Raw genomic sequence first — 26,874 nt, 5'->3', positions numbered from 1 at the left:
CTAGGCCCTTCTTTCTTCAAGATTGGTCTTTTGCAGTAGCTTTCCCATTGGTCTCTCTGTCTCAAATCTCTCCCCACTCCAAAACATCCTCCTGTATTCACTTAGCTGCCAAAGTGATCTTCCTTCCATGCCATGTCCCTACTCGATAGACAGCAAGTGGCTTCCTATTATCTCTAGGACCAAACGTAAACTCCTCCATTGGACTTCTAAAGGCTTTCGAAACCTCACCCCCTTCCTATTTTCCAGTGTTCTTACAATTTACCCTCTCCACGTAACCCTCCAGTCTATGAACTCTGTCTTCTTGCTCTTCCTCACACGTGACACTCATCTCCTGACTCAGTGCCTTTTCACTGGCTGTAATGCTCTCCCAGCTCACCTTCACCTCCTGATTTCCCTCCTTTCCTTCCAGGCTCAGTTCAAATACCACTTTCTGTAGGAGATATCACAGCCCCCCCCCCACCCTTAAGCTACCAGTTCCTTCCCTCTGAAATTGCTTTCCTTGTACTCTGTGAATAATTTGTATGTAAATAATTGCTTGCATGCTGTTTCATCCATGGTCCTCACCATCCAGTAAGATCTCTTGAGGCTCAGCAATTCCACTTCATCGCTACCCTAAGCATCTCAGACTGGAGGGTGGGACCATGAACTCCAAACCTCTGTTTAAGAGGAGGCTCAGCTTGGACATCTCCAAATTTTTCACCTGGCTGCAGTACTTTGAGACTGCTCTGACTTCTCTACCATGTCCCCAGATTCGATACTCCCTACCCATTTTCAGCTTCCTTTTGCATATTGTAGAATAGATTGTAAATTCCTTGAGGGCAAAGACTCCTTTTTCCACCCTGTATTTGTAACCCCCAGCTTAGCACAGGCCTAGCACATAATAAGTGCTTACTTACTGACTATATTTATTGACTGTTGGAATGTGAGATCCTTGAAGGCAGGGAACATGTTTTGCCTTTCTTTTTATCCCTACTGTTTAGGACAGTGCCCACACAAAGTAAGTGCTTAATAAATGTTTGTTGTGGACTACTTTATTTTTTTTAATGCAAGTGACTTAAAATGGAGATTCAGTTTCATATACAATCCTCTTTTTGTGTTCTTTTGTGCGTATGGAAATGCTTTTTTATGTTTAAGTTCAGAATTTTTAAAATTGACTTAAAAATACAATGAATTTAAGCAGCATTTCTTACCCATTTTCTGTGGTCTATTTTGCCGACTACCATAATCCTCCATTCCTTAGCCCTTGTGGTACGGAGTAAAAGGGGTTCTGTAGCTTGAGGAATAAAAGTATGGCTGATCTAAGTTAACCATGGAGTCCTTTTATTGTGGCAGTCATTTGCAAGGATAAAATATGTTTTATTCATTTTTTTTAACATTTCCCTTGGGAAAACCAGAAGGTCAAGTTGAAGAACAACAATAGTTTATTTCCCTGGCGTAGAAAAGGTTAAGAAACTGATATTTAGCTTACCACCTCCCTCTAGCTGTCCCTCCTCCTTACCAGGACCGCCCCTGCTCCGAGAAAGTTTTACACAAAGCACAGAGGTGCCTGCAAATTTGGAAATCCAAGTCTTGCTCTTCTCTTCTGCACCATGAACTTTACTGCCAATGATCACCGAATACCTTTGAATGATGGAAATAGCATTCCCATCATTGGGCTTGGTACCTTTGCTGAAAAAGTAAGATGATTTCTGTTTTTTCCTACTGTGTCATTATTACAGAAACTTTGTTTTGAGACATACTTGTTTAAACTTTATTTTGAGTAGATTGGATGGAATCATAGCTTGCTCTGCATAAGCCTAATCTCAAAGGACTGTTATTCTTTTCTGTGGGTACTAAGATAAGGGTTGAGTATTTATCCTAAAAAATATCACTGATATTCCTTTAAATGCTAATGAACATTTTACATAAAGACTTACATCTTTCTATTGACCTCCTTTTGTTGATCCAGTAGGCCAGAAATTCTGAGTGTGATGATCCCCAAAATCCTTTCGGGGGTTCCATGAGGTCAAAACTATTTTTATGATAACACTACATTATTTGTCTATTAAGATGCTCCTTCCTTTTCCAACTACTTATCTGTGTGAAGCCATATTTCCTTTCTATTTGCTTCAACCAAAATAACACATTGCAACAAACTGAATGCAAAAACAAATATAAGAATTCAAATATCTTCTATTAAGCCAGACACTAAAGAGATTTGCAAAGATAACAATAACATAATAAAACAATGCTATTCTTACTAATTTTTTGTTTTGAAAAATATATTTTTCTTTTTAAAATGTTATTTATAATAATATTTAATGGGTTTATAATTTTAAATGAATAAACAAATATTGAAAAAATATTATCAGCTTTAATTTCTAATATGATAAACATTGATAGATATAATCCACATAAACAAAAGCCCTTTGGTCTCTTCCATAATTTTTAAGAGGTCTTGAGATCAAAATACTTGAGAAGCGCTGCAGTAGGTCAATACAGAAATGTCCTTTGGATTTCTGAGCCCTATGTCATAGATTTAGAGCTGAAGGAAACTTAGATCATCTAATTCAACCCCTTCATTTTACCAATGAGGAAACTAAGTCCCAGAGAGGTTGCTTGACTTTCCAACCACACTTAGATAGTAAGTGAAAGAGCTGAGATTTGAACCCCAAGGACTTTGATTCCAAATTCAGTGTTCTTTCCCCTGTAACACAGGTTGAGGTCATTGTTCTCTTATGTGAATTATTTTTGAACTTAGAATGAGTAAAACATTCAAAGATGGTTAGCTATCAGCATGGACTTCCGCTTTTATTTGTTATTCATTACTCTGGGATGTAGTTATGATATATGGTAGGAAGTCACTATTGGTTTCTATGTATTTAAATTTTAGAGGCTAATGAATCTGAGGAGAGTATATGAAACAGAATGTGTGTGTGTGTGTGTGTGTGTGTGTGTGTGTGTGTGTGTGTGTGTGTGTGTGTGTAGGGGAAGAGAGAGACAGAGACAGAGAAAGAGAGAGAGAGAGAGAGAGAGAGATCATCTCTAGCTGGCTGGGTACATCAGAATGAATCAGTGTGTGACTACTTCTCTACTGACCTAGCCACCTAGTGGACAGCCAAGCCAGCCTAGCTTATCAACAAGGAACCACAAAGGAGAGAAAAGTAGCATGTGTCAGGCAAGTCAAATCACTGTCATACCTCAATGACCACTTCTGCTCAGACTCCTATTGGAGGTAGCCTATGACCATCAGCCCAAATGATCTGGGCTGAAGTCAGTCAATAAGTGTTTATTAAACTCCTACTATGTGCCAGGCTAAATATTGGGAATACAAAGAAAAGCACAAACAGTCCCTGTTTTCAAGGAGCTCAAAACATAAAGGAACTTTGTACCAACAGTCTATAGACAGATAAAAGGATATAATCCACAAGGGAATGATTAGAACAGGCTTTCTGGAAAAAACTTGCATCTGCTTACGCGAAGTGAAATGTACTGTGTACAAAGTAATAACAATATTGTAAGATGATCAGCTGTGAATGACAGTATTTTCAGCAATCCAACAATCTAAGACATCTCTGAAGGACTTATTATGAAAATCCTCTCCATTCCCAAAGAAAGAACTGATGGAGTCTGAATACAGATTAAAGCATACTTTTTTTAAACTTTATTTTTCTTCAGTTTTTTTCTTGTCTATGTTTTCTTTCACAAAATGGCTATATGGATACGTTTTGCATGACTGCTCATGAATAACCTATAATTGCTTGCCTTCTCAGTGAGGGTGGAGAGGGAGGAAGAGAGAGAATTTGGAACTCAAAAGTTTTAAAAATGCATGTTAAAAATTGTTTTCAGGGGCAGCTAGGTGGCGCAGTGGATAGAGCTATGGCCTTGGAGTCAGGAGGACCTGAGTTCAGATGTGATTTCAGACACATGACACTAGCTATGTGACCCTGGGCAAGTCACTTAACCCCAATTGCCTCACCAAACCCCTCCCCCCAAAATTGTTTTCACATGTAACTGGGGAAAAATAAAATACTAAATATTGGGGCAGGGGAGAAAGACTTCCTGTAGAAGGTGAGATTTATGCTGGAACTTGAAAGAAACTGGGGACTGCCTGCTCCACCAGTCCTGCTTCCAGGTGGGTCTCTGCAGCTATCACACAGTGAAGTGGGCCCTGAAGAGATGCATTCTGACAACTGTTTCTACAGGTACAAACAACAGCCTCTTCCTCCTCAGCAGCCCCAGCTATTCAAAAACCCAAAAAGAACCACCAAAATCCTTAGCACCATCAAAGGGCTCAATGTCAGAATGGATATGGTTCCTTCAGTGGAAATGACAATAAAGATGCATTCCAATCTGCTTTACTGCTGTACTCCAAAAACCATGGATCTTTCCATCTGACTTTCAGGCCGCTGAAATCTTCCACACTGCGTTATTGTCCCCATTGAATGTAAGCTCCTTGAGAGCAGGGCTTGTCTCTGCTTTTCCAATTTTATCTATAATGCTTTGCTTATAGTAAGCACAATAAAAGCTTACTCATTTGTTAATTTGAATATGTGTGTACCATAGTCCATGTGATTATGATTCTTGTGAGAATCAAATGAAATAACATGCACAAATCTCTTGGGAACCGTTAAGATAATATATATGGCAAGGGCTATCCCACATGTAGCATGGGACTGTCATGCGACTTGAAGGGAGGCAGAATGGATTATCTCTAACCTCTTCTCCTCTTACCTTTCTCCAAAAGAGACTAGGAAAGTAAGCAGGAAGCTGGGGCTAGATGGAGCCCTTCTAAGAGAGCAGGAGTGCCAGGCTAGTACATCTACCTGCTCTCTTACATATTACTTGTCTTGGGGATGTCTTGGGGTTCAATCTAAATTCTAATCCTGTTTCATTAATTGAAGAGAAGCAGGACCCCAAGCTTGAACCCTTCCCCACCAAATATCACACAATGAATCCAAACAGTACTTACCAAAGAAATCCATTTATCCAATTTGATAGCAAAACAGAATTTGGAGAAAGTAAACAATATATACCAGACAATAAAGAGTGGAGCAGCTCTCTCAGTGGAGTAACTGCTCAACTAAGAGAAAGTTCTAGGTGTCTCTCAAGAGGAACTTCCCCAGAGTCTCTAGCGTAGGCAAGCTGGGGATAGGGACAGGACAGAGACTACCAGCTTCTTCCCAGAATCTTTTCCTTCAGCAGCCTGAAGTGGACTTGTCATCATCTATCTTCTCTCCCAAAGCTGGAAGCCAGCTCCCAAAGCAGCTTCAGAGCCCCAAGAGTTGAAGAATTGGAGAAACACTTGAAGAAAATTCCAAGGGAGGCAGGATAGACAGGCTCCCACCAATTCTTTCCTGCCCCTCAGGCAGGCAATGGACATCGATCTCCATCCATAAGGAGAAAGTCCAATGTCCGTGGATCTTGGCACTGTGGTTACGTTGATAAATACTAGCTATTGTTAGTACTGGTGAGCATTTTTTTTGATCCTTACCTATGATTTAAATAGAAATGACCTCTATTGACATGGACTAGCAACTAAGGTCTAACAGCCCTAGAGAGATGCCTGGAGCACTGATAGTCAGCCTAGTGGACAGAAGCCTCCCCTAGAGTCAGAAAAATCTGAATTTAGGTCCTGTCTGTGCCAGATATTGACTGTATGGCCACATAGAAGCATATGGAGAATATATTTGTGGCCGTGTGTGAGAATATCGCTGATTGCCCGTTCCGATGTGACTGCAGTTTTCTGTGGTTATATTAGTGCATGAAAGAGGATTGCAGGCCTGACTGTATATGAGCGTATCTAGGAAAGAGTGCATCTGACTTGTATCTGTGAATATTCAGTTCTTTGAGACTTAGGAAGAAAGGAAAGTAGCACTTCTTAAGTGCCCACTCTGTGCCAGGCACTGTGCTAAGTGCCTTATAAATGTTTTCTTATTTGATCCTCACAACCACCCTGGGCTATTGTTATCCCTATTTATAGCTGAGGAAAGTTAGGCAAACAGAGGTTAATAATTTGCCCAAGGTCACCCATCTAGTAAGTATCTGAGTAAGTATTAGAGCTAAAGTCTTCCTGACTCCAGGCTCAGTGCTCTGTTTACCGAGCTACTTAGGATTTTTTGGTGTGTTTTCAATAGAGGCATATGATAGAGAGCTGATCTTGGAAACAGGTGAACCTTATATAGCAGAAGAATTCTGGCTCTAGAATCTTGGGTTTACTGCCTGTGTAACCTTGGACAAATTACCTCACTTTCTTTGCCCTTGTTTCCTCATCTGTAAAACAAGGGGTGGACCTCTGACATCCCTTCCAGACCTAGATCTCTGATCATATTACCTAGAATCTGAATTTTCTAGTTCTGTGACCTCAGACAAGCTCCTTACTCTAAACAAATCGTTTAACCTCTACCAGCTTCCAGTAACTCCCTAGGCCTTCTCTAGAGCTAAGTAGTTGCTGTTTGCCTGTGGAAGAGTGGAGGGAAATTCCCTACCTGAAATCAAATATTCTTCACTTAATTAAAACCTTTCTGGTAGAGAGTAGAGATACAAAAGAAATTCATGGTTCCAACTTACAAGGAGTTGACATTCTAATTAGGGACTAAGACATAAAAGGTTTATAGAATCTTACTGTATAATTTGTTGATGAAGAAAATGCATCCCAACACCTCTCTTTGCTTTTAGAAATGGTTAACAAAAGTAGGAACAGCATAGGAAGTGAATAGGGCATTTTGGATGTGAGAAAGGAGGTTTTCCTTTTTCTTTTCTCTTTTTTTTTAAAACTACAGCAAATTACACTGACTACCAGAAAATAGAAAACACTGGAAGTTTGGAGACAGAATTTAGATTGGAAGAGGAAGCTGTAGACTGTGCTCATGTTGAGAAGGGAAGAGAAGACAGTAGGAAGGGGAAGGATATCAGTGTCCTGACAAGCAGACTTGTGTTGGGGTCCCTCCAGCTCCCATCCTGAAGGAAGGCAGTGACAGACCACACACGTTCTTCTACCCCTAACAACTCCCAGGAGCAGACCTCCAGAAATCACAATCCAGGCCGCTGCCAATTCTCCCTCACCAGAGCGGCCCAGGGAAGCCTGAGGCAGGAGGGAAAAAGAGTTCAAACATTTCTAATATACTCCTCCAATCACCGTAAGGATTAAAGCCTTAGTAGCATGATTTTCCAGGCCCCTGGCTGTCAAAAATTTCTACCCACACATTTGTTGATGGCTGGAAGATGCTTTTTGAGGTTTCAGTGGGGTCAGCATTGTGGCAGTTGAATGAGTCTTTTGGGAGGCTAGGCAGAGGGACTATCCTACAAGAGAACATCAGAATTCCTGGCTCTGCTGTGTGACTTTATGCATGTAGCTACCCCTCTGGACCTTTACTTAGTTTCCTGTTTTGTCAAATAAGGGAATGCGCTAAATGATCTCCAAGGGCCGTCCTATATCTATACTTGGGTGATCTGTGAAAGTTTCATTCCATAATTTGAGGGTTTTTTTAAGTTCCAAGTACAAATGCCTTGAGGAGTTCATGCATAAAACTCATGTCAATAATAGTCAATAAATAGTTATTAATTACTATGTGCCAGGCACTATGCTGAGCGTACACTTAGCATGTGTGACTTAGTCTGAGATGTCAGTACTTGAGAAAATTCATTATTTCATCAATGCAGTCTTCTCTGTGCCAAGATGGATGAAAATTTTGCCACACTTTGATAGGTTGTCTCCATGAGTTGCTGTAACAAAAATCCATCTGCATATACTTTACATTTATGCAAATTTTCTTTTTTTCATAGGCAGCTGGGTGGCATAGTAGATGGGAACCCTGGATCTAGAGTCAGGAAGATCCCAGTTAAAATCCAGCCTCAGGGGGACAGCTAGGTGGCGCAGTGGATAGAGCACATGCTCTGAAGTCAGGAGGACCTGAGTTGAAATCCAGCCTCAGACCAAACACTTGACACTAGCTGTGTGACCCTGGGCAAGTCACTTAACCCCAATTACCTAAAAACAAAAAATAAAAAATAAAAAATCCAGCCTCAGACACTTCCTAGCTGTGTGACCCTGGACACATCACTTAAACTCTTATCTGCTTCAATTTCCTCAAATATTAAAAAAAAATGGGGATACTAACATCTACCCCACAAAGTTGTTGTGAATGTCAAATGAGATATTCCTAAAGTGCTTAGCACAGCACATGGCACACAAGAGGCACTTAATAAATTCTTAATTCCTCTTCCTCTCTTTCCCTTCTGCATCTGTGTGTATCAAGTTTTCCTCTAGGAGGATGTGAGTTCCTTAAAGGCAAAGACAATTTTGGGGGGGTGGGTGGAGGGATCTAGGATCCTGGGCCCCTGGCACGTTAGTGAGCACAATAACTGCTTGTCAAATTTAATGGCCAGTCTTAGCTAGTAGAGACCATAGACACAGCATTTCCTGATGACCACACTCAAAAGCTTTACTAGAACCAACCAGAAGTCATTTTCTATTGGCAATGGTTGCAGGGTTACAGCCACGCCACAATGAGGTACCAGGGTAGTCTCTAGTGGAGGATTGTTCAATCAACAAATCTGATGGTTACCAGAGTTGCTCCAGTATTGATACAGAGGGAGAGGAGGTGGCATTAGAAAACAGAGAGATACTGGGCAGCTGAAAGGTAAAGGAAGGTGAGTGATGGGAATAAAGGGCACAGACAGGTGAAGAAAGGAGATGTAAGGGTACAGTTTTGTCCAGTGTCAGCCTAGCTCACCTTTAACAAATCTAATTGGCTATAAAGGAATTTATTGCAGATCCTTAGAGATTTTTTCATTCTAAATATTTGTACTGGGCAACGGCCCAGTCTTTCAAACTCAGACCTTCCAAATCTATGTCTTTTTTCCCTGTTACCTCCAAAAGCCCAGCTTTTCTTCCTAGTTCTACTCTATTTCCCGTTTCCCTTTCTTCACCCTACTTAGAACTCCTCACTTAACTCTCTTGACTGGTGGCTCACAAAAATCACTATTAGATTCCTCTTTTTACCAATAGATTTTCTAGAGGTTCCTGGATTAAAAGCTATTAGGTAGCTTCTCATTCAGTCCTAAAGTTGATTGCTGAACACTCCTGGAGCCGTGAGTTGGTCCAACCATTCTGGAAGGCGATTTGAAGCTATGCCCCCCAAATGAACTAAACTTTGCATACTCTTGACTCAGTGATACCACCACTATCCTATGCTGCAAGGAGATCAAAGAGAGAAGAAATGGTCCCATGTGGATAAGAATGTTTATAGCAGCAACTTATACTATAGCAAAGAACTGGAAATTGAGGGGTTGCCCACATTTTGGGGAATGACTGAACAGGTTATGGTACGTGAATATGATGAAATATTATAGCTCTATAATAAGTTACCAAAGGGACAGTTTCAGACAAATCTAGAAATACTTGAAAGGACTGGTGTAGAACCCAGAGAACAATTTATATAATAATAACAACATTGTGAATTTAACAACCTCTGGCAAGGCATTGGCTGGTCACAAACACCCTGGGAGTTGTAGTTCTTCCCAAATTGGTAAGAGAGGAAATTGCTAGTTCAAGCCTCAGACTATAGGAGGGAGAGAGAGAAAGAAATTGAGAGAACTGTACAAGATTTTGAAGAGCTCTAATGAATAAGGAGAGTAGGTGGGAGAGGTAGCCAATTTCTAAATTGTAAATGCTCACACTGAAAATTTAACAATGGGCTCTTTTAAGCCCTTCAAAACTGACTCCAGCACACATTCCTAACTGTAGCTAAAATATTCATGTGAAATAAATACAAGGGTCTTTCCCCCTTGTCAATGATAATATTCATGAATCGTAATGATAAATAAAATGGATAGTATTTTCTATATTTTGACTTTTTACTTTGTTTCTATCTTTCTGCTACTTAAACTGTCTCCACTATCTTTACTGGTACTAGTTTTAGCAGTTCCAGTAGACTTTTTTCTTCAAACTGGTTATGTATATATCCATCACAAGACACATCATTTCTCTTTAAAAAAAAAAAAGGCAATAAATTTAAGCAATTTAAATGTAATTGTTGAAAATTTCAAGCAGTTATCTATAATCATTCTGATTGTTTCAGTTTTTAATGTAGCAATTTTAAAAACAGTTTCTTGTATTGTATATACCAAAATTAACAATATAGTAGATAGTATGCTTTCAATTTCCATACAAAGATTATTTTGCTTTTTTATCCACTTCGAATTCAAATTCAGTAACCAACACAACACCACGATTTATCTGTGTCATGAGCCAATGTTAACTGATGATAACTGACATATTGTACTCCTGTCAGTTTTGAAGGAATAGTTCAATTTTGACCCTTTTCCTTCATAATATATTAAATAAACAGTCAAACTTACTGATGATTAGAATGAATTCATCATGGTGTCTCATTTTTGTTGACTTTGATTTAAACTTTGTTTCACTGAAAAAGGTGAATACATTTGCACAGGAGTTGTATTGAAAATAGCCAATGATTTCGGCTGTTGGTTCACACATATCTCTCTCAAGAGAGTTATGTGTCCCACCTTCAGTAGAGTGTTTGGAAAATTCTAGGGTGTGTTTTGCTGCATGCACCAAGGAAAATGTGGATATTAGAGATCAAATAAGACTTGGAATCAACGTTCAGTGTTGTCTAGCTCCAATAGTTTTCCTTTTCTTCTCTTTTTTCTTTCTGTCTTCACTGTAATCCATTCTTCCATTCCCCAGCTTCCTGACATTGGTTTTCATTTCTTTTCACTTCTCTAGAAGTTTTTTTTGTTATTGCTTCTGGATTATCTTTCCTATACTGTCAAAAAATCTTCATTTTAATAGTATATTGAAGGGGGATAGATCAAGGGAATAAGAAAGTGATTGAGAGGATATTACCATCTTTCCTGAGTAGAAGTCACATAATGTCAATATAAAATAAAAGCCCAGTTAGCAAAATCTATGGCCATTAGGATAGTCCCCTGACTCCTTTCTGTCACCCACAGATACAGAAATTAGTATGCCCTGACATAGGGATTCCTATTTTCATAGGAACCCAAGGTCTAAATGAGTCAATTGTCCCTTATACTAGAGCCCAAGACTCTAATCCAAAGAGAGATATACAACCTCGTATGAAGGGCAAATTGAAGAAGGATTCTCAAACATTATCAAGTGAAACTCTGAGGGGCACAAAGTCTTGTACATTTATACTAGCAGTAGAATAGTGAGGCCCATGTTCTGTAATAATCATTCCCAGGAGGCCAGGAAAGTGAGATGATCAGATTTTTGTATAGGTTAACTCCTCAACATTAGAAGCTATAGCTCCAAGTTGACTACTTCTGCCTGGCGTGGCAGTGGACATATTTCCTATTTTTAAGATGGACATTTTGAGAACTTCTATTATTATCCATTATTAAAGAATGTTAATACTAATAATTATTAAAATATTTGGCTTTTACTTGCATGAACTGATGCTGAGTGAAGTGAGCAGAATCAGGAAAAATGTTGTATACAGTAACAGCAGCATTGTGCAATGATCAACTCTGATAAACTTAGCTCTTCTCAGCAATGCAATGATCTAAGACAATTCCAAAAGACTCATAATGGAAAATGCTGTCCACATCCAGAGAAGAAACTATGGAGTCTGATTGCAGGTTGAAGCATACTATTTTTCCTCTTTTTGTTTTTTGTTTGTTTTTTTCTTTCTCATGGTTTTTCCCTTTGGTTTTATCTCTTCTATACAATATGACTAATGGGGAAATACGTTTAATATGATTGTACATGTATGCCTATATCAGATCGTATGCCATCTTGGGAAGGGGGAAGGAGAAGGAGGGGGAGAAAATTTAAAACTCAAAATCTTATAAGAGTGAATGTTGAAAACTAAAAATTAGTAAATAAATTAAGTATTTGGCTCTCACATGACTTTTAAAAGTTTGTAAATCACTTTAGATGTTACTTCTTCAGATTCTTATAACTTCTTTGTGAAATAGACAGGACAGGTTTTATTATCCCTGTACAGAAGAGGAAACTGAAACTTGGAGAGATTCAATGATTAGCCTGTAATCACACAGCTCCACCTGACACCATTCATACTTACCTTAATTTATTGGTGGACATGACCCCATTTGGACCAGTTGCAGAGTGGATTAATTATATGATACCATGGCTGTTTTTCTGGAGCTCCAAAACATCTTCTTGGCAGTGTGAAGGGGCTACCACATTCTGCTGGTCCCATTGATTAAATGGGACTCCCTAAAGGGGAGCTTGGAGCAGCTTTTGAAGACAATAATGAACATAAATTGGCAGAAAAGAGCAGGGAGGAAATGGAGTTATTAATTAGCAATTTTAGTCAATAAAAGGAAAGAAATGTTCTTAGAAATAACCAATCTAGAGTCAAGTCCAGTCCACTTTTTTTTCTCTTTTTATTCCAGGAAATTAGAGACCTATGCATACCATCTGTGAAGATTGCCATTGATATTGGGTACCGCCATTTTGATTGTGCTCTCCTTTACAATAATGAACATGAAGTGGGAAAAGCAATCCAAGAGAAAATTGCTGAAGGAAAAGTGAAACGAGAAGACATCTTCTTCTGTGGCAAAGTGAGAACTTATTCTGTCACTCTTCCTTTTATAATAATAGGATAGGGCAGGGCTGAAAAAATTTAGGAAATAGTTGCTATCAACAATTACATGTTATTGAAAATAATCTGTGTAAGGCACTACGCTAAACAGTTGCAAGAAATCTAGACCATTATTTGGGCTATCACAGACCCAAAGAAGGAATTCCAGGAGAAAGATAGGTGCCAGACCCACTGAGATGGAAAAATTAGTCATAATTTTCCCACAATGTCAATAGAGAAAAGGGATGAGAAAAATAGATGGCCTTTATTTTCCTAAGTCAAGTAGTAGGCTCAGTCATCTGCTTGTGTGGTAGGGGAAAAGTGATTTAGGAGATTTGAGGGAAGAAGAGAGGCTTAGAACAGTGGTATCATGCTGAAATAGAAATGGATTCTATAGAAAACCACAAATTAACATTTTCTATGTTGCACTGTATTTTTATTTATTTTGTTAAACATTTCCCAATTACATTTTAATCTGGTTCAAGCCCACTGGCCTACATGTCTCAAGTCTGACACCTGTGGTTTAGGATATTCTACTACTATGAAAAGTATTAAGAGTCAATCAGAGGGGCAGCTAGGTGGCACAGTACATAGAGCACCAGCCCTGAAGTCAAGAGGACCTGAGTTCAAATCTGGCCTCAGACCAAACACTCAATTGCCCCCGAAAACCCCCAACAACAACAGTAACAAAACAAAATGGAAAATAAAGAATTTCCATGTAGTAGTCTGTGGCCAGTCACAAGATTTAGTTAATATGTCTTCAGTGAAACCAGTTCAATAAGCAAACAAATTGTATCTCCTCTGTTCTGTACTTGTGCTTCTGACTTTTGAACTTAGAATAAAAATGGTGTTTTACATTTATTTCCTGTTAAATTTCATCTTTGGTGTTAGAGCTGCAACCTCTAGAGATCTTTTTGAATAGGAGTTCTGTCATCCACTATAATAATTATCCTTCTCCGCTTTGTGACATTTGCATATCTGATAAACATATCTTGCATGCCTTACCAAAACATGGCCTTCAACTGGAGTGTGCGAAAACACCACCTGGGCTCCAAAGTCTTTCCATTTTCAACTCCAGACAGCAAAATCACTAGATACTATCAAGAGCATGGCTTCTTCTGATTTACAGCTTTTGTTTCCAAAGAATTAGTAGATGTGAGCAGAGATCACTAGGTTTAATGCATTTTGACAGGTTCTCCAAAATAGTTTTGATAAAGCTTCCATAAAGATAGCCCACCTATCAATCCACAATTTTCAATCCACGTGTGGCAGATAGCCACTTGTACCAGTTGTCTCTGACAATTACCTCCTCTTTCTAGATACTAGGGGGCACAGTAGATAAAGCACAGGACCTGGTGTCAGGAAGACCTGAGTTCAAATATGCTTTCAGACACTTACTAGCTATAATTCTTGGGCAACTCACTTAGCCTCTGTCTACCTCAGTTCCCTCAATTATAAAATGGGGACTAAAATAGCATCTAGTTCCCAGGGTTGTTGTGAGGATCAAATGCTACAACATTCATAAAGGGTTTAGCACAGTGTCTGGCACATAGTAGGAGCTTAATAAATGGTTGTTCACTTCTCTTCTCCACTATCTTTGCCTCCAGACTTCTTACCATGATGATATCTTCCTCTGTATTTTGCCATAAATCTCCAACAGCGTATCAATGTTTTAGTCGTCCTCATTTTTTTGATCAAGCATGAGATCTTTTTTCCTTCAGGAAATCCAAATCTCCATCTATGGGAAAAAAAACTTTGAACATACAGTTTACCTCTAGTCATGCAGAATTTCTCATAGAAATTTTCTGCATGTTGTCTTTACCTTGACAGCTTTGTACTGGTTTGGATTCCTCTCCATATCTTTGGGATCTTTTTATTCTTGATTTCTTTCCTAGATTATTTACTTTATCCTTACAAGGGTCCTTTATTCTCTCTAAGTTAGCATTATCAATACATGGCATAGGAGGCCATATGATATTCCCTTAATGCACTTATCATTTATGAAACCTTTATGAAGACTAAGGATCTCTTACCTGAACTGACAAGTTGAGTCCCCCAAAGCCAGCTTCCATCTCTTCCTCAGGGACTGGGGAGGTGGGGGAGAGAGACAACATGAGAGAGTGTCTTTCTCTAATGCCATAGCCTAAGACCTCCATTCCATTGTGGTCTGCCCAATGTCAGTCGCTGCTGACTAGTGTCCAAATATCATTTAGCCACTTAACATCACTTAGATTTTACAAAGAAATATTTACTGAAAAGATAAAAGAAGTACAAACATTTCCCTCTAACACCAAGAGACATACTCTTTCCTTTAGCACCTTTACCTAGAGGAGAGGAGGCTCATATATAAAACAGTTTCTACATAGCATTCACCCCAGGGATTTCCCTTCCAAATGTAATGTAGCCAATGGAAGAGTCATCATCATTCTCTTGACTGCTTTCAATCCAATGCTCTATTTAATTAATCAGGTCTCTTAGGACTTTACTTCATACTGGGTTCAGTTGTCTGAAAATTTTGTAGTGGACTCCAGCTCACAGACCTCTGGCAGTTTGACCTCTCAGCCCTTCAAACCTCACAAGGGAGCAGCCTAGTTGGATACATCTTCACTTAAGAGGAAGATTCAAGGAAGCGAAGGACAGAGAACTATATTCACAGTTAAATATAGGCCCTTTCCCACATTTAAATTTAGATTAAAACCCCAGGTCTCTCCCTCCCTTCCACCTGCCAAAGATTTACAGCATATCTTCTCTCAATTGTAGCCAAGGAGAAAGAGAGAGAGAGAAGTTTGCTAAGGTCAGTCAGTACCTTTCAAATGCTCACCTTTTTCTGGGTCAGCAGTCAATCAAAAGTTCATTTCTTCACATGGTTAGCCAGTGTTAACTGTGCATGCTCTGAGGTCAACATGAAGATTTAATCAGCCAAATAGCTGTTTATGTTCATAAAGCCTGGGCTTGTCTCCTACAGGCTACATGACATCTCATCTCCTACCTCTGTGTCTCCCATGTCCAAAATCTTCTCCCTGTCATTTACACCCCTTGGAAATCAAAACTTTTTTCAATACATAGCTGAGGTGCCATTTACTACGTAAGGACCTTCCTGATCCCCCTAGTTGTTAGTGCTTTCTTCGCCTAAATTACTTTGCACATATTCTATCTGTGTATCTATACCTTATTTAGCTCGCAGAAGAATATAAGCCTTTTGAGGACAGGGACTGTTTTGTTTCATCTTTGAAACCCCAATACCTCTTATACATGGTAGTAATTGACAAAAGCTTGTTGAATTGAATCAAACAACTTTTTTTTTGCCAGCAATATACGGAAAGTGAAAATTTTGCCAGTATTTTACAATAAATTGCCAATTTTGCAACAGGGACATTGACACCACCCAGGACAGGGCAAGGACAAATTTGGTTGGACTGTTCTTCAGTGAGCCATGTGAATCCTTTAAATCCATTTGCCCTCTGATAGATAGATGAATTTTATTTTAGCTTTACACCACCAGGTACTATGAGACATGGAATTTTTTATACCAGATGACTTTATTTCATAATTTTCCTTTGTTCTGTTTTAGTTGTGGTCTACTTTCTTTAGCCCAGAACTGGTGCGACCAACTCTGGAGAAGACACTCAACAATCTCCAGATAGATAATATTGATCTTTACATCATCGAGATACCAATGGCTTTCAAGGTAAATGGAAATCCCTAAAGGCCACCTGTCTGCCTACAGTATAGAAACTCTAAAATATATAGGATGAGTTCAATATTTTTAAGGAACCCTAGCCTTCTATCATACCATTCCTCCTTATGCCTCCCCCTTCCTAAATCTACTATTCATCCTCATTTTGACCTCCAATCTCTCTATCCCTCAGTACTTTTCTCAGGCCATTATTCCTGCTCTGACTTAACTTTCTTCCTTTCCCAATCTTGTTAACCAGTTCAACTGTACACTGTCCTCTATTCTTGAATTCCTCACCCTACCCCACCTCCATCCTCTCACCACTCATCCCTTGCCAAAATGCAATACCACATTACTCTCGTATCTGTCTCTTCCTCTCTTACTTATGGGCTGCTGAATAGAGTTGGAGGCAGTCACACACCTAGGATGACTGGAGACTCTCTAAGTTTATGGCATCTAACCTCAATTGGGCTCCTTTCTTCTTATTCTTTCCTATTCTTTCTTATCTCATTCCACACAGAAGCTATTCCAACACTTCTCTCCTGAAAGTTCCTAAATCTGTCCCCCTACTCTCAAAAGAATATCCTCTTACCTTACTGAGAAAATTGAAATCATTTGCTCTCTCCTCTCCTCTTTTCTTCATCTCAAAACCCTATCAATCTCATCTTCCAATCTCTGCTCTCTTCCTCCAATCTTTGATGAGGTAGCTTTTCTCTTGAAAAAAAGTCAACACCTCTGTACAAGCCCTTGATCCCATCCCTTCCCATCTTCTCTAATTGATGGACCCCTCAATCATCCCCCGTTTCTCTAATCTTCAGTATGTCTCATATACTTTTTTCTTTCATTATTGCCTTCAAATATGCCCAAGTCTTCCACATCATTAAAAAAAAACTTTCACTAGACTCTAATATAAACTCAAGCTATCATATTCTTTTTCTCTCTCAGACTCCCAGAAAAAACTTATTGATCTACATAGCCTTCACTTATCTTTCCCTAGTTCACTTCTCAGCCCTTTGCAATCTGGCTTCCAACCACATCATTCAACTGAAATTGCTTTCTTCAAAGTGATCTATTTTCTCTTCATTGAAAAATCTGATGTTCTTTCTCAGACCTTACCTTTCTTGAGCTTTCTGCCTTATTTGACACTGTTAATCATGGATATTTGACACTCAACTTTTCATGACAATGCTGTCTTCTGGTGTTGTTCCTACCTGTCTCACCACTTTTTCTCTGTCTGCTTCACTGACTTATTCTACATATCATGTCCCCAAACTGTGGATGTTCTCCTAGGTTCTGTCCTGGCCCTCTTCTCTTCCTTTTCTATACTCTTTCTCAGGGTTCATCAGCAACCATGGGTTTAATTATCGTAATTATGCAGATGATTCACAAATATATATTTTTATTTGTATTTATATCTATATATACATATATATACATATATACATATATACATATACGTATCACATATACATGTGTGTATGGATAGATGGATAGATAGATAGATGATAGATAGATAGATAGATAGATAGACAGACAGATAGATAGATAGAAAGATAGATAGATAGGTATCACATCCCAGTCTCTCCTGAGCTTTGTTCCTATGTCATCTTGTAAACTGGATGCTAGAGAGACATCTCCAACTCAACATGTTCAAAACAAAATCCATTATCTTTTTCCAAAAATCTACCCACCTAGATCATGGCAATGACCTCCTAATTAGTCTCTCTGCTTCCCTCTTCCTCATTCCAATCCACCCTACATACAGATGCCAAAGTCATTTCCCTGAAGCACAAATCTGACCATAAGAATCCAATGGATTCTTATCTCCCATAGGATAAAACATAAATCTCTCAGTTGGTTTTTAAACCCTTTGGGGTTAATTGACTTGCCCAGAGTCACATGAGTTTTATGCATCTGAGCATGGATTTGAAATCAAGTCTTCCTGACTCCAGGGCTGGTGCTCTATCCACTACACTACCTAGCTGCCCTGGTTTTTAAACCTTTTATGATATGGCCCTTTTCTACCTTTCTAGCCTCTTTATATACTTCTCTCCTTTCTGAATTCTATAAGCTAGACTTTAGCCAAATTGAACATGTATTTCTTCTTCAGACATGGTACTCCACCTCCCCTTTCTGTGCTTTGCATTAGGCATACCTCGTGCCTAAACTGCAATCCTTCCCCACCTTCACATCAGGGAATCTCTCCCTCTCTTCTTTCAGGATGCATCATAGGCACCACCTTTTACATGAAGCATTTCCTAGTCACCCCAACTGCTAGTGTTCCTTTCTGTAACTATGCCTTGTAATTATTCTGAATATACTTACACAAATAGTTTCTCCCACAGAATGTAGCTAGCTTAAGAATAGGGATGGTTTGATTGTTTTATCTCTGTGTTCCCAATGCCTCATATTCCTAGAATGTAGTAGGTACTTAATAAGCATTTCTTGGTTGATTGACCCTACAGTGAAACCCATAGTGAGATTCACATTTTGTATGTTAATAATTAATATCCTTTATAAGTTTTGTTTCATTGGGAATTTGTTTTTCATACTGAATTTAACCTAAAGTAGGAATCTTCTACATCATCAAAGTTAAGGGGCGGGGGGCGTGAGATTTTGACATTGTCATTTCCTACAATGAAGAATTGAAAAATTTTAGTACTACTTGACTTTTTATTTTTGTCATAGAATTTAGAATTATGGATTCTAAATGAGGGCTGTAATTATTCAAAAGAATTTGGTCAATATACTCAGGAAAAAACAAATGGATGAAGAATACCTATTGTCCTGATTAAGATATACACTTGTATGGACAATCAAAAGAGCTGATCCATAAGTACATACCTCTTAGACCAAGCAAGTGGACAATAGACTGAGTGCAGAATAGAATAGGAAGAAAAGAACAGACTTGGTTGCATTTCATTAATTTTATCATGTTTTTATTCACCTCCACACAATACTATTCAAAAGTCTTGTTGTGATATACAGGTGATCCTGGATTCCCAAAGGTCTTTAAAGCACAAGTTCTGACATATTCTACTTTGTTGGAATGGTTTTGACTACATTTGAAATAATAGTCTACATCAACTGTCTGAGGCCCAGCCTTGTTAACTATAGAGATGCGCTTGTTAATGACCTCAACTTTTTCCCTGGATCAATGACCTTTTTAATACCAAGATTCTTCTAGAACTATTGTATGGCTCCAAGTTATAGAACACTGCAATCTCTAAAAATTTTCATTTGGACATCATGTAAAAGGCAATAGAGAAGTGCATGGTGGATGTGAGTGATCTTTAACACATTATAAACAACAATTACATAAGAGAAATAATGTAATAAAGGTCATCAAAGAAATGTATAATAAAGAAAAAGATGATGGGGAACATCACTTAACAAGAGCAAGTTATAATCAGTGTACAGCAGAAATGCTCCATTGGAATCATTGTGAAGTCAAGAGAATAAGAGGAAAGCCCTCAACATGTTAAGTGGACCTCTTAGGGTGAACTCATGGGAGGATACGATGAGAGTTTCACAGGATGGATAGACATGGATGGGTTTCTAGCTTTACTGTAGTTAAGAATAACTACATTTATGAGCCCATAAATCTATCAAAGAGTTGAATAGATCAGTTCTCAATGTATCTTAAGATACCTCCCCTTTGAAAGAGACTTTGAAAGAAAGTCCCCCCCCCAAAGACTTGGGGGGAAAATCTCATATCTTAATATTACAAATATAGTAAAGGTCATATCTATGAGCCTAACCGATGACCCTCAGTTCTGTGTCTTGAGTCAACCCACCCATAAAACTTGAGAGAAAGTGATAGGTGGTTATGTCACCAAGCTTGGGATACTGAGAGGAGACTTAAAGAGCCAAATAGAGGGAGCCAGGGCCTTTCCTGGGCAAAGACCAGAGCTCAGACCTAGAGAACAATGAACACAGTTCTCCCCAAATCATACCACCTTAGAAAAAGTGAAAATTTACAGGCCTCCCCCTATCCCAAGCTAGCTCTGAAAACATGAAAAAACCTGAAATTTGGGTTAGTGCCTCTCTACCTTCAGGTGAGCAGAGTCCAACTTTACAATAAAGTTTAAAGTCAAGAAATAGGCTGGAAAAAAATGTGCAAACAACAACAATAAAAGAACCTGACCATAAAAAGCTACTATGGTGACAGGAAAGATCAAGACACAAATTTAGAGGAATATAACAACATGAAAACATATATAAGCAAAGCCTCAAATAAAAATGCAAATTTGGCTTAAGTCTAACAAGAATTCCTAAAAGAGTTAAAGAAAGAGATAAAGGCGGTAGAGGAAAAATTGGGAAGAGAAATGACAGTGATGCGAGAAAATTATGAAAAGAGAATTAACAGTTTAGTAAAAGAGCCACGAAAAGATATTGAGGAAAACAATACCTTAAAAAAATCAACTTGGCTAAATATTACAAGATGCACAAAAATTCACTAAAGAAAAGAACTTCCTAAAAAGCAGAATTGGTCAAATGGAAAAAGAGGTACAAAACTCACTGAAGAAAATAATTCCTTAAAAAGCAGAATTGGGCAAGTAGAAGCTAATGACTCCATAAGACATCAAGAAACAATCAAACAAAGTCAAAGGAAAAAAAATAGAAGAAAATGTGAATATCTCATTGGAAAAACAACTGACCTGGGAAATATATCAAGAAGAGATAATTTAAGAATTATTGGATTACCTGAAAGCTATGATCTAAAAAAAGGCTAGGCACCATAGTTCAAGAAACCATCAAGGAAAACAGCCCTAATATCAAATCTAACAGATAAAATAGGAATTTAAAGAATCTGCTGATCATTTCCTGAAAGAGATCCCAAAATTAAAACTCCCAGGAATATTATAGCCAATTTCTGGAGCTATTAGGTCACAGGCAAAATATTGCAGGCAACCAGAAAGAAACCATCCAAATTTCATATAGTAACAGTCAGGAGCTCACAAAATTTATCAGCTTTCCCATTAGAGGAGTGGAGGGCTTGGAATACAGTAGTCTAGAAGGCAAAGGAGCTAGGATTATAACCAATAACCTACCCAACAAAACTAAATATCTTCAGGGAGAAATATAGACATTTAATGAAATAGAGGACTTTCAAGCATTCCTGATTTAAACAAAAGAAAATGTGACATTCAAACACAAGATTCAAGAGAAACATAAAAATGTAAACACGAAAGACAAGTCATAATAGACTTAATAAGGTTAAAATGTTTACATTCTTTTATGGGAAAAGGACACGCATAACTCCTAAGAACTTTATGATTACTAGGGCAGTTAGAAGGAATCTACATAGAGAGAAGGCATGGATATGAGTTGATTTTGTTGGGATGACCTAAAAAAAAAATGAAGGGGTGAGAAAAAGGGATGCACTAGGAGCAAGGGGAAGGGAGAGGAAGAATGGGAGCAATTATCTTAATAAAAGAGGTATGCAAGGAAGAGCTTTTACAGTAGTGGAGAAAGTGGGGGGAGATGGAGGACAATGCTTAAACCTCACTCTCATCAGAATTTGTTCAAAGAGGGAAGAGTGTGTGGGTCTGTGTATGTGTGTATGTACACACTCAAATGGGCATAATAATCTATTTTACCCAACAAAGAAGTAGGAAAGCAAAAGGATAAGAGAAAAGGGAAAAGGGTAATAAAAGAGAGGGCAAATTAAGGGAGACAATAGTCAGAAGCAAAACTTTTTTGTATTTTTATTTTTTAGGGCAGACAGGGTAAAAAGTTAAAAAAAGAAAACCAAATAGTTGGGATCAATCCAAGCAGAAATGATGTAGGACATGGCCAATACTCAAACTTTGGAAGAAAAAGAAAAAAAGGATACATGTAGTAATGGTGCCAGGATGCCTGTGAACATTTTCCCAAGCTATTAGACAAGACCAAGAGAGTGGGGATGGTCATGTTTTGTGAGCTGTTTCATTTGCTGGGTTAGAGAACTGTGTGTGGAAAAACATTAAGAAAGGAATTTATAGCCAGTTAGGACCTAGATCATTTTGAGACCCTGATCCACACCCAGAATTGAGGCAAAGAAGAATAGGAAAAACACTTTGAGCTGGAAAGCACCCGGATAGCCTAAACAGCTAGAACCTGTGATGGCTAGTACTTATCTCTCCTTGAAACAACAGGAGGAGGAGTTTTGAAGCTAAACATCTAAATTGTGTTCTTGGAACTGCTGAGTAAGGGACATGCCTCCCCACTGGTTTATGGATGCCTGTGTCCAGGAAAAGCCATGAGTTTCTAGCCTACACATAATTATTTTAATGTATATTCCTTTCAATTCTATAGTTATAAGTAAAGATATAGAAATATAGATTCTATCTTTATATAGAGAGATTATAAATATAAAAATACATAATGTATATATAGAATTAATCCCTGCCACCTTGTGTGTGACTGCATCCAGTAAACCATGCTAATGTGAGTGGCCACTAAAATGCATCAGGGAAGAGAGGAAATCAGAATTTTCTTCATGCATTGGGGCACCAGAAGCCATAAGAGTCTAATTATATAAATACATACACACATGTACACAAGTACACCAAATCCCTAGATTAATATTAATGCTGCCATGCACAAAAGGGTTGGGGAATAGAGGTAGTCAAATCTCTGAGGATCATAAAGAATTTGGCATTCCAAAGGACATAGTCTGGAGTAGGATACAGCACAAGCCTATCAGACCCGTCCTTGTTCCACATTAATGAATATAAGATGTTTGATGGGAATAGCCCCCGGGTGAACAAACAAACAAAAGAAGATCAATAAACTATCAACCCATATGCCTACTTTTCCATCTGTACAACATTTTTTTAAGTAATCTATATGTGCTCTGAGCACACGCTTGATGAAGGTATGTGAAAAGAATAGGCAGATTTTTGCAAATGATATTCACTGAGGCCATAACTTTATGGTCATACAGTTCATTGATACATATAGAGAATATAAGATGCTTGTTAACTATGTAGAATCCAGCTTAGCTACTTTCATTTGAAACTGTCATTTCTGCTCTCGGGAGCCAAGATGGTGGAATAAAAAGGAAGTCACTCTCACCCTCCCATATCAACCTCTAAAAGCCCAGAAAATACTGCCCCAGGAAAAACTCTGGAACAGCTGAACCAGAAGAAAGACAGGGAGCAGCAGTCCAGTAGCCCAGGTAGCTTGAGGGATTAACAGGAAAGGCCCCTCTTGCTCTGGGGGAAGGAGAGCAGTACAGAACAGGAGGCATCCCAGCAAGCTAGTGGAAAGCCCCACTTTAGCATACCAGGAGGAGATCCTGAAACCCACGTGGTGGAATAGACAAACAACAACACCTGGAACTCCAAGTGCCTCAGTGAGGGCGGGAGAACTGGTGGAAACCAGCTCAGAAAACCACCAGGTGCCTCAGCAAAAATCTTTGAAGTGCTCCAAAGGGCCCCAGGCAGATAAACATCCTGCAACATCCATCTGAAAGGAGCTGAATAAAGTGAAAGGAAAGGAAAAGCAGGCAACCTCCAGGGACCAGACTACTCAATCCTACCCCTAGAGTTCCAGTGTTGCTGATTCCAGCCCAACACGAGGTAAGCTGCCAGAACCCTACAGCCTCCAACTGCCAACATCAGGGGCCCCAGCATACAAAGATAGTGACCAGGCCCAAAGCTCCTAACACAAGAAGCTTGGGTCAATGCCCTCTGCTCCCCAGCAGGAGAGCTCAGTCTCTTTAAAGGCCAGGAAATAAGCAAACACCATGAGTAAAAAGAAACATACCATAGATTCATATTATGAGAACAGTGAAGATCAAGGCAGAAATTCTGAAGAGGACAACATTATCAACAAACCCATGTCTGGAACCTCAAAAGGGAATATGAACTGGTCTAAAGCCCAAAAAGCCTTCTTAGATGAGCTCAAGAAGGATTTTAAAAGTCACATGGGAGAGGTAGAAGAATCCTTAAAAAATACAATTGGCCAACTGGAAAAAAAGTACCCTGAAGAAAACAAGTCCCTAAAAAATACAATTGGCCAACTGGAAAGAAAAAAAGTACAGTGAAGAAAACAAGTCCCTAAAAAATACAATTGGCCAAATGGGGAAGAAGGTACAAAATCTAACAGAAGAAAACAATTTGTTAAAAATTAGAATTGGGCAAATGGAAGCTAAGGACTCTATGAGAGAGCAAGAATCAGTCAAACAGAAACAAAAAATGAAAAAAATAAATGAAAATGTAAAATACCTCATTGGTAAAACAACTAACCTGGAAAATTGATCCAGGAGAGACAATTTAAAAATTATTGGTCTACCTGAAAATCACAATGAAAAAATGAGCCTGGGCAGTATCTTTCAGGAAATCATAAAGGAAAACTGCCCTGTGGTCCTAGAACCAGAGGATAAAATAGTCATAGAAAGAATCCACCCCATCATCTCCTGAAAGAGATTCCAAATTGAAAATGCAAGGAATATAGTAGCCAAATTCCAAAATTACCAGGTCAAAGAGAAAATACTGCAAGCAGCAGAAAGAAAGCAATTTAAATATCATTTGAAACTGTCTTTTTTAATGATGAAGCAAGGAAGTATGTATCTCAGTACCTTCACTTTTCCCCCTTTCCCACACATTATATCCTCTCATGCCCAGGAAGATTGTGTCCAGCTCTTAAAACCAACCAGCATTGAGTGACCCTTAAGTAACCTTTAAATGCATGCCCTTGCCTCCATAACTTTTATGATTTATGTCTGGAGGTCTCAGTTCAGACACTGAAAATGCCTGAATCTAATGGATATCCTGACCCACTCCTCACATAATTTTTTTTTCCTGCTTGCTGATGTGTCTAAGATACTTTTATCCTTTTGGAGACTGGTAGACTCTTCCTAGAAGAAACCATGTCCCCAAATTTAGGCAGTGCTTTTCTCTTTTTTAATCAAAAAGCTTTGACTACATCTTGCTTGAAGAAAGTGGTTTTCTTGTTCACCTGTTTTCAAAGAGCATTTGATTTGTTAGAGCAAAACACAGCCTAGCACTTAACCCCCAGAATTCCTATGAGGATCAAATGCAATATTTGTAAAGCCCTTTGCATAGAGCCTGGCATAGAATAGGTACTTACTAAATCCTTTCTTCCTTCCTTCTTCCCTTCTTTCGTTCTTTCCTTCATTCCTTCCTTCATTCCAGCCTGTCCTTCAACAAGTTGCCACTTGGGCTTATGACAAAAATCACACAAGAGTATTTGAAAGCATTAACAATCAAAATAAAAATTTTTGATCCTATGTTTACTATACCCCAAAGGTAGAAAGGGACTAGGTTATAAAGGGCTTTCAATACTAGAAGGAGGAATTTTATATTAGGTCCTGGAGGTAGTAGGAAGCCACTGGAGTTTACTGAGTGAGGAGGTTGATGTGGTTGGACCTACACTTTCAGAAGCTCACTTAGACAGCTGAGTGGAGGATGGGCAGGAGTGGAGAGACCAACCAGAAGGCTATTGCAATACTCCAGGTGTGAAATGATAAAAGCCTGTAGAAGGGTGGTAGCAATGTCAGAGGAGAAAAAGAGGTAAATACGAGAAATGTTACAAAGGTAGAATCAACAGAACTTGGTAACTGTTTGGATATTGTGAGTGAGAAAGTAAAGATTTGAGAATAACAAATAGGGTATAAGCCTAGGAGGCTGACAGGTCTATCAACAATAGTAGGAAAATTAGGAAGAAGGAAGACCTTAGGGAAAAGAGAGTGAGTTTGGTTTTGCACATAGTGAGTTTAAGATGCCTCCTGTTCAAGATGGCCAACAGGCAGTTGTAGATGCAAGACTGGAGGTAAGAAATGATAAGCAGATTTAGGAATCATTGATATAGAAATAACAATGAAATCCATAGGAACTAATGAGATCACCAAGTGAAATTCTACGTTATTTTCCAAAATGGTTGGACTCAATCATAGCTGCACCAACAGGGCATCAATGCACCTTATTTTCCCACAACCCCTTCAACATTTATCATTATCCTTCTTTGTCAACAGTGCCACTTTGATGGGTGTGAGGTGGGATCTTAGAAAGTCTTTAATTTGCCTTTCTCTAATTAGAGATTTGGAGCAATTTTTTTTAATATGATTACAGATAGCCTGGATTTCTTCCTTTGAGAATTGCCTGTTCTTATCTTTAGATCATTTATAAATTGGGAATGAACCTTATTTTTATAAATTTGAATGAGTTTCCTAAATATCTTGGAAAGGATAACTTTATAAGAAAAATTTTCTGTGAATAATTTCCCCAATTAATTATTTCCCTTTTGAGCTTACTTTTATTAGATTTGTTTGTTGAAAAATGTCTTAATTTTGTGTAATAAAAAAAAATTTATCTTCAGTGGTCCACTTTATCCTTTGCTGGATCATGAACTTTTCTCCTATCCATTGATATGATGAGTAATTTTTTTTCATGTTTCTTTATTTTGTTTATAATATGACTTTTAAATCTAGGTCATATACTCATTTGGAGTTTATCTTTGTATTAAGTGTCAGGTCTAAGGTTAAGGTGTCCAATTCTAGTCTCTTCCATCTTACTGTATAATTTTTCCACATTCTTTGTTAAATGTGAGTCCTTATTCCTGTAGTTTGTATCTTTGTGTTTATTCAATGCTAGAATGCTAGATATATTTGCTTCC

General features: G+C 38.4%; 1 protein-coding gene across 1 annotated transcript in view; it reads left to right on the top strand.

Moving 5' to 3' along the window:
* Positions 1-1,514: 1,514 nt before the first annotated feature.
* AKR1D1 (aldo-keto reductase family 1 member D1) overlaps positions 1,515-26,874 on the top strand; it is a 67,482-nt gene continuing 42,122 nt past the window's right edge. The window contains exons 1-3 of the mRNA XM_020998126.2: positions 1,515-1,676; positions 12,385-12,552; positions 16,144-16,260. Of these exons, the coding sequence (XP_020853785.1) occupies positions 1,590-1,676; positions 12,385-12,552; positions 16,144-16,260 (372 nt within the window). The 5' untranslated portion in view covers positions 1,515-1,589. The remainder of the gene's footprint in view (positions 1,677-12,384; positions 12,553-16,143; positions 16,261-26,874) is intronic.

The sequence above is a fragment of the Phascolarctos cinereus genome, unplaced genomic scaffold (genome assembly GCF_003287225.1).
Source record: "Phascolarctos cinereus isolate Bilbo 61053 unplaced genomic scaffold, phaCin_HiC Scaffold_1;HRSCAF=81, whole genome shotgun sequence".
In the NCBI taxonomy this organism is placed as follows: Eukaryota; Metazoa; Chordata; class Mammalia; order Diprotodontia; family Phascolarctidae; genus Phascolarctos; species Phascolarctos cinereus.
The sequence above is the reverse complement of the archived record's forward strand: the minus strand, read 5'-3'. Positions and strand labels throughout refer to the sequence as shown.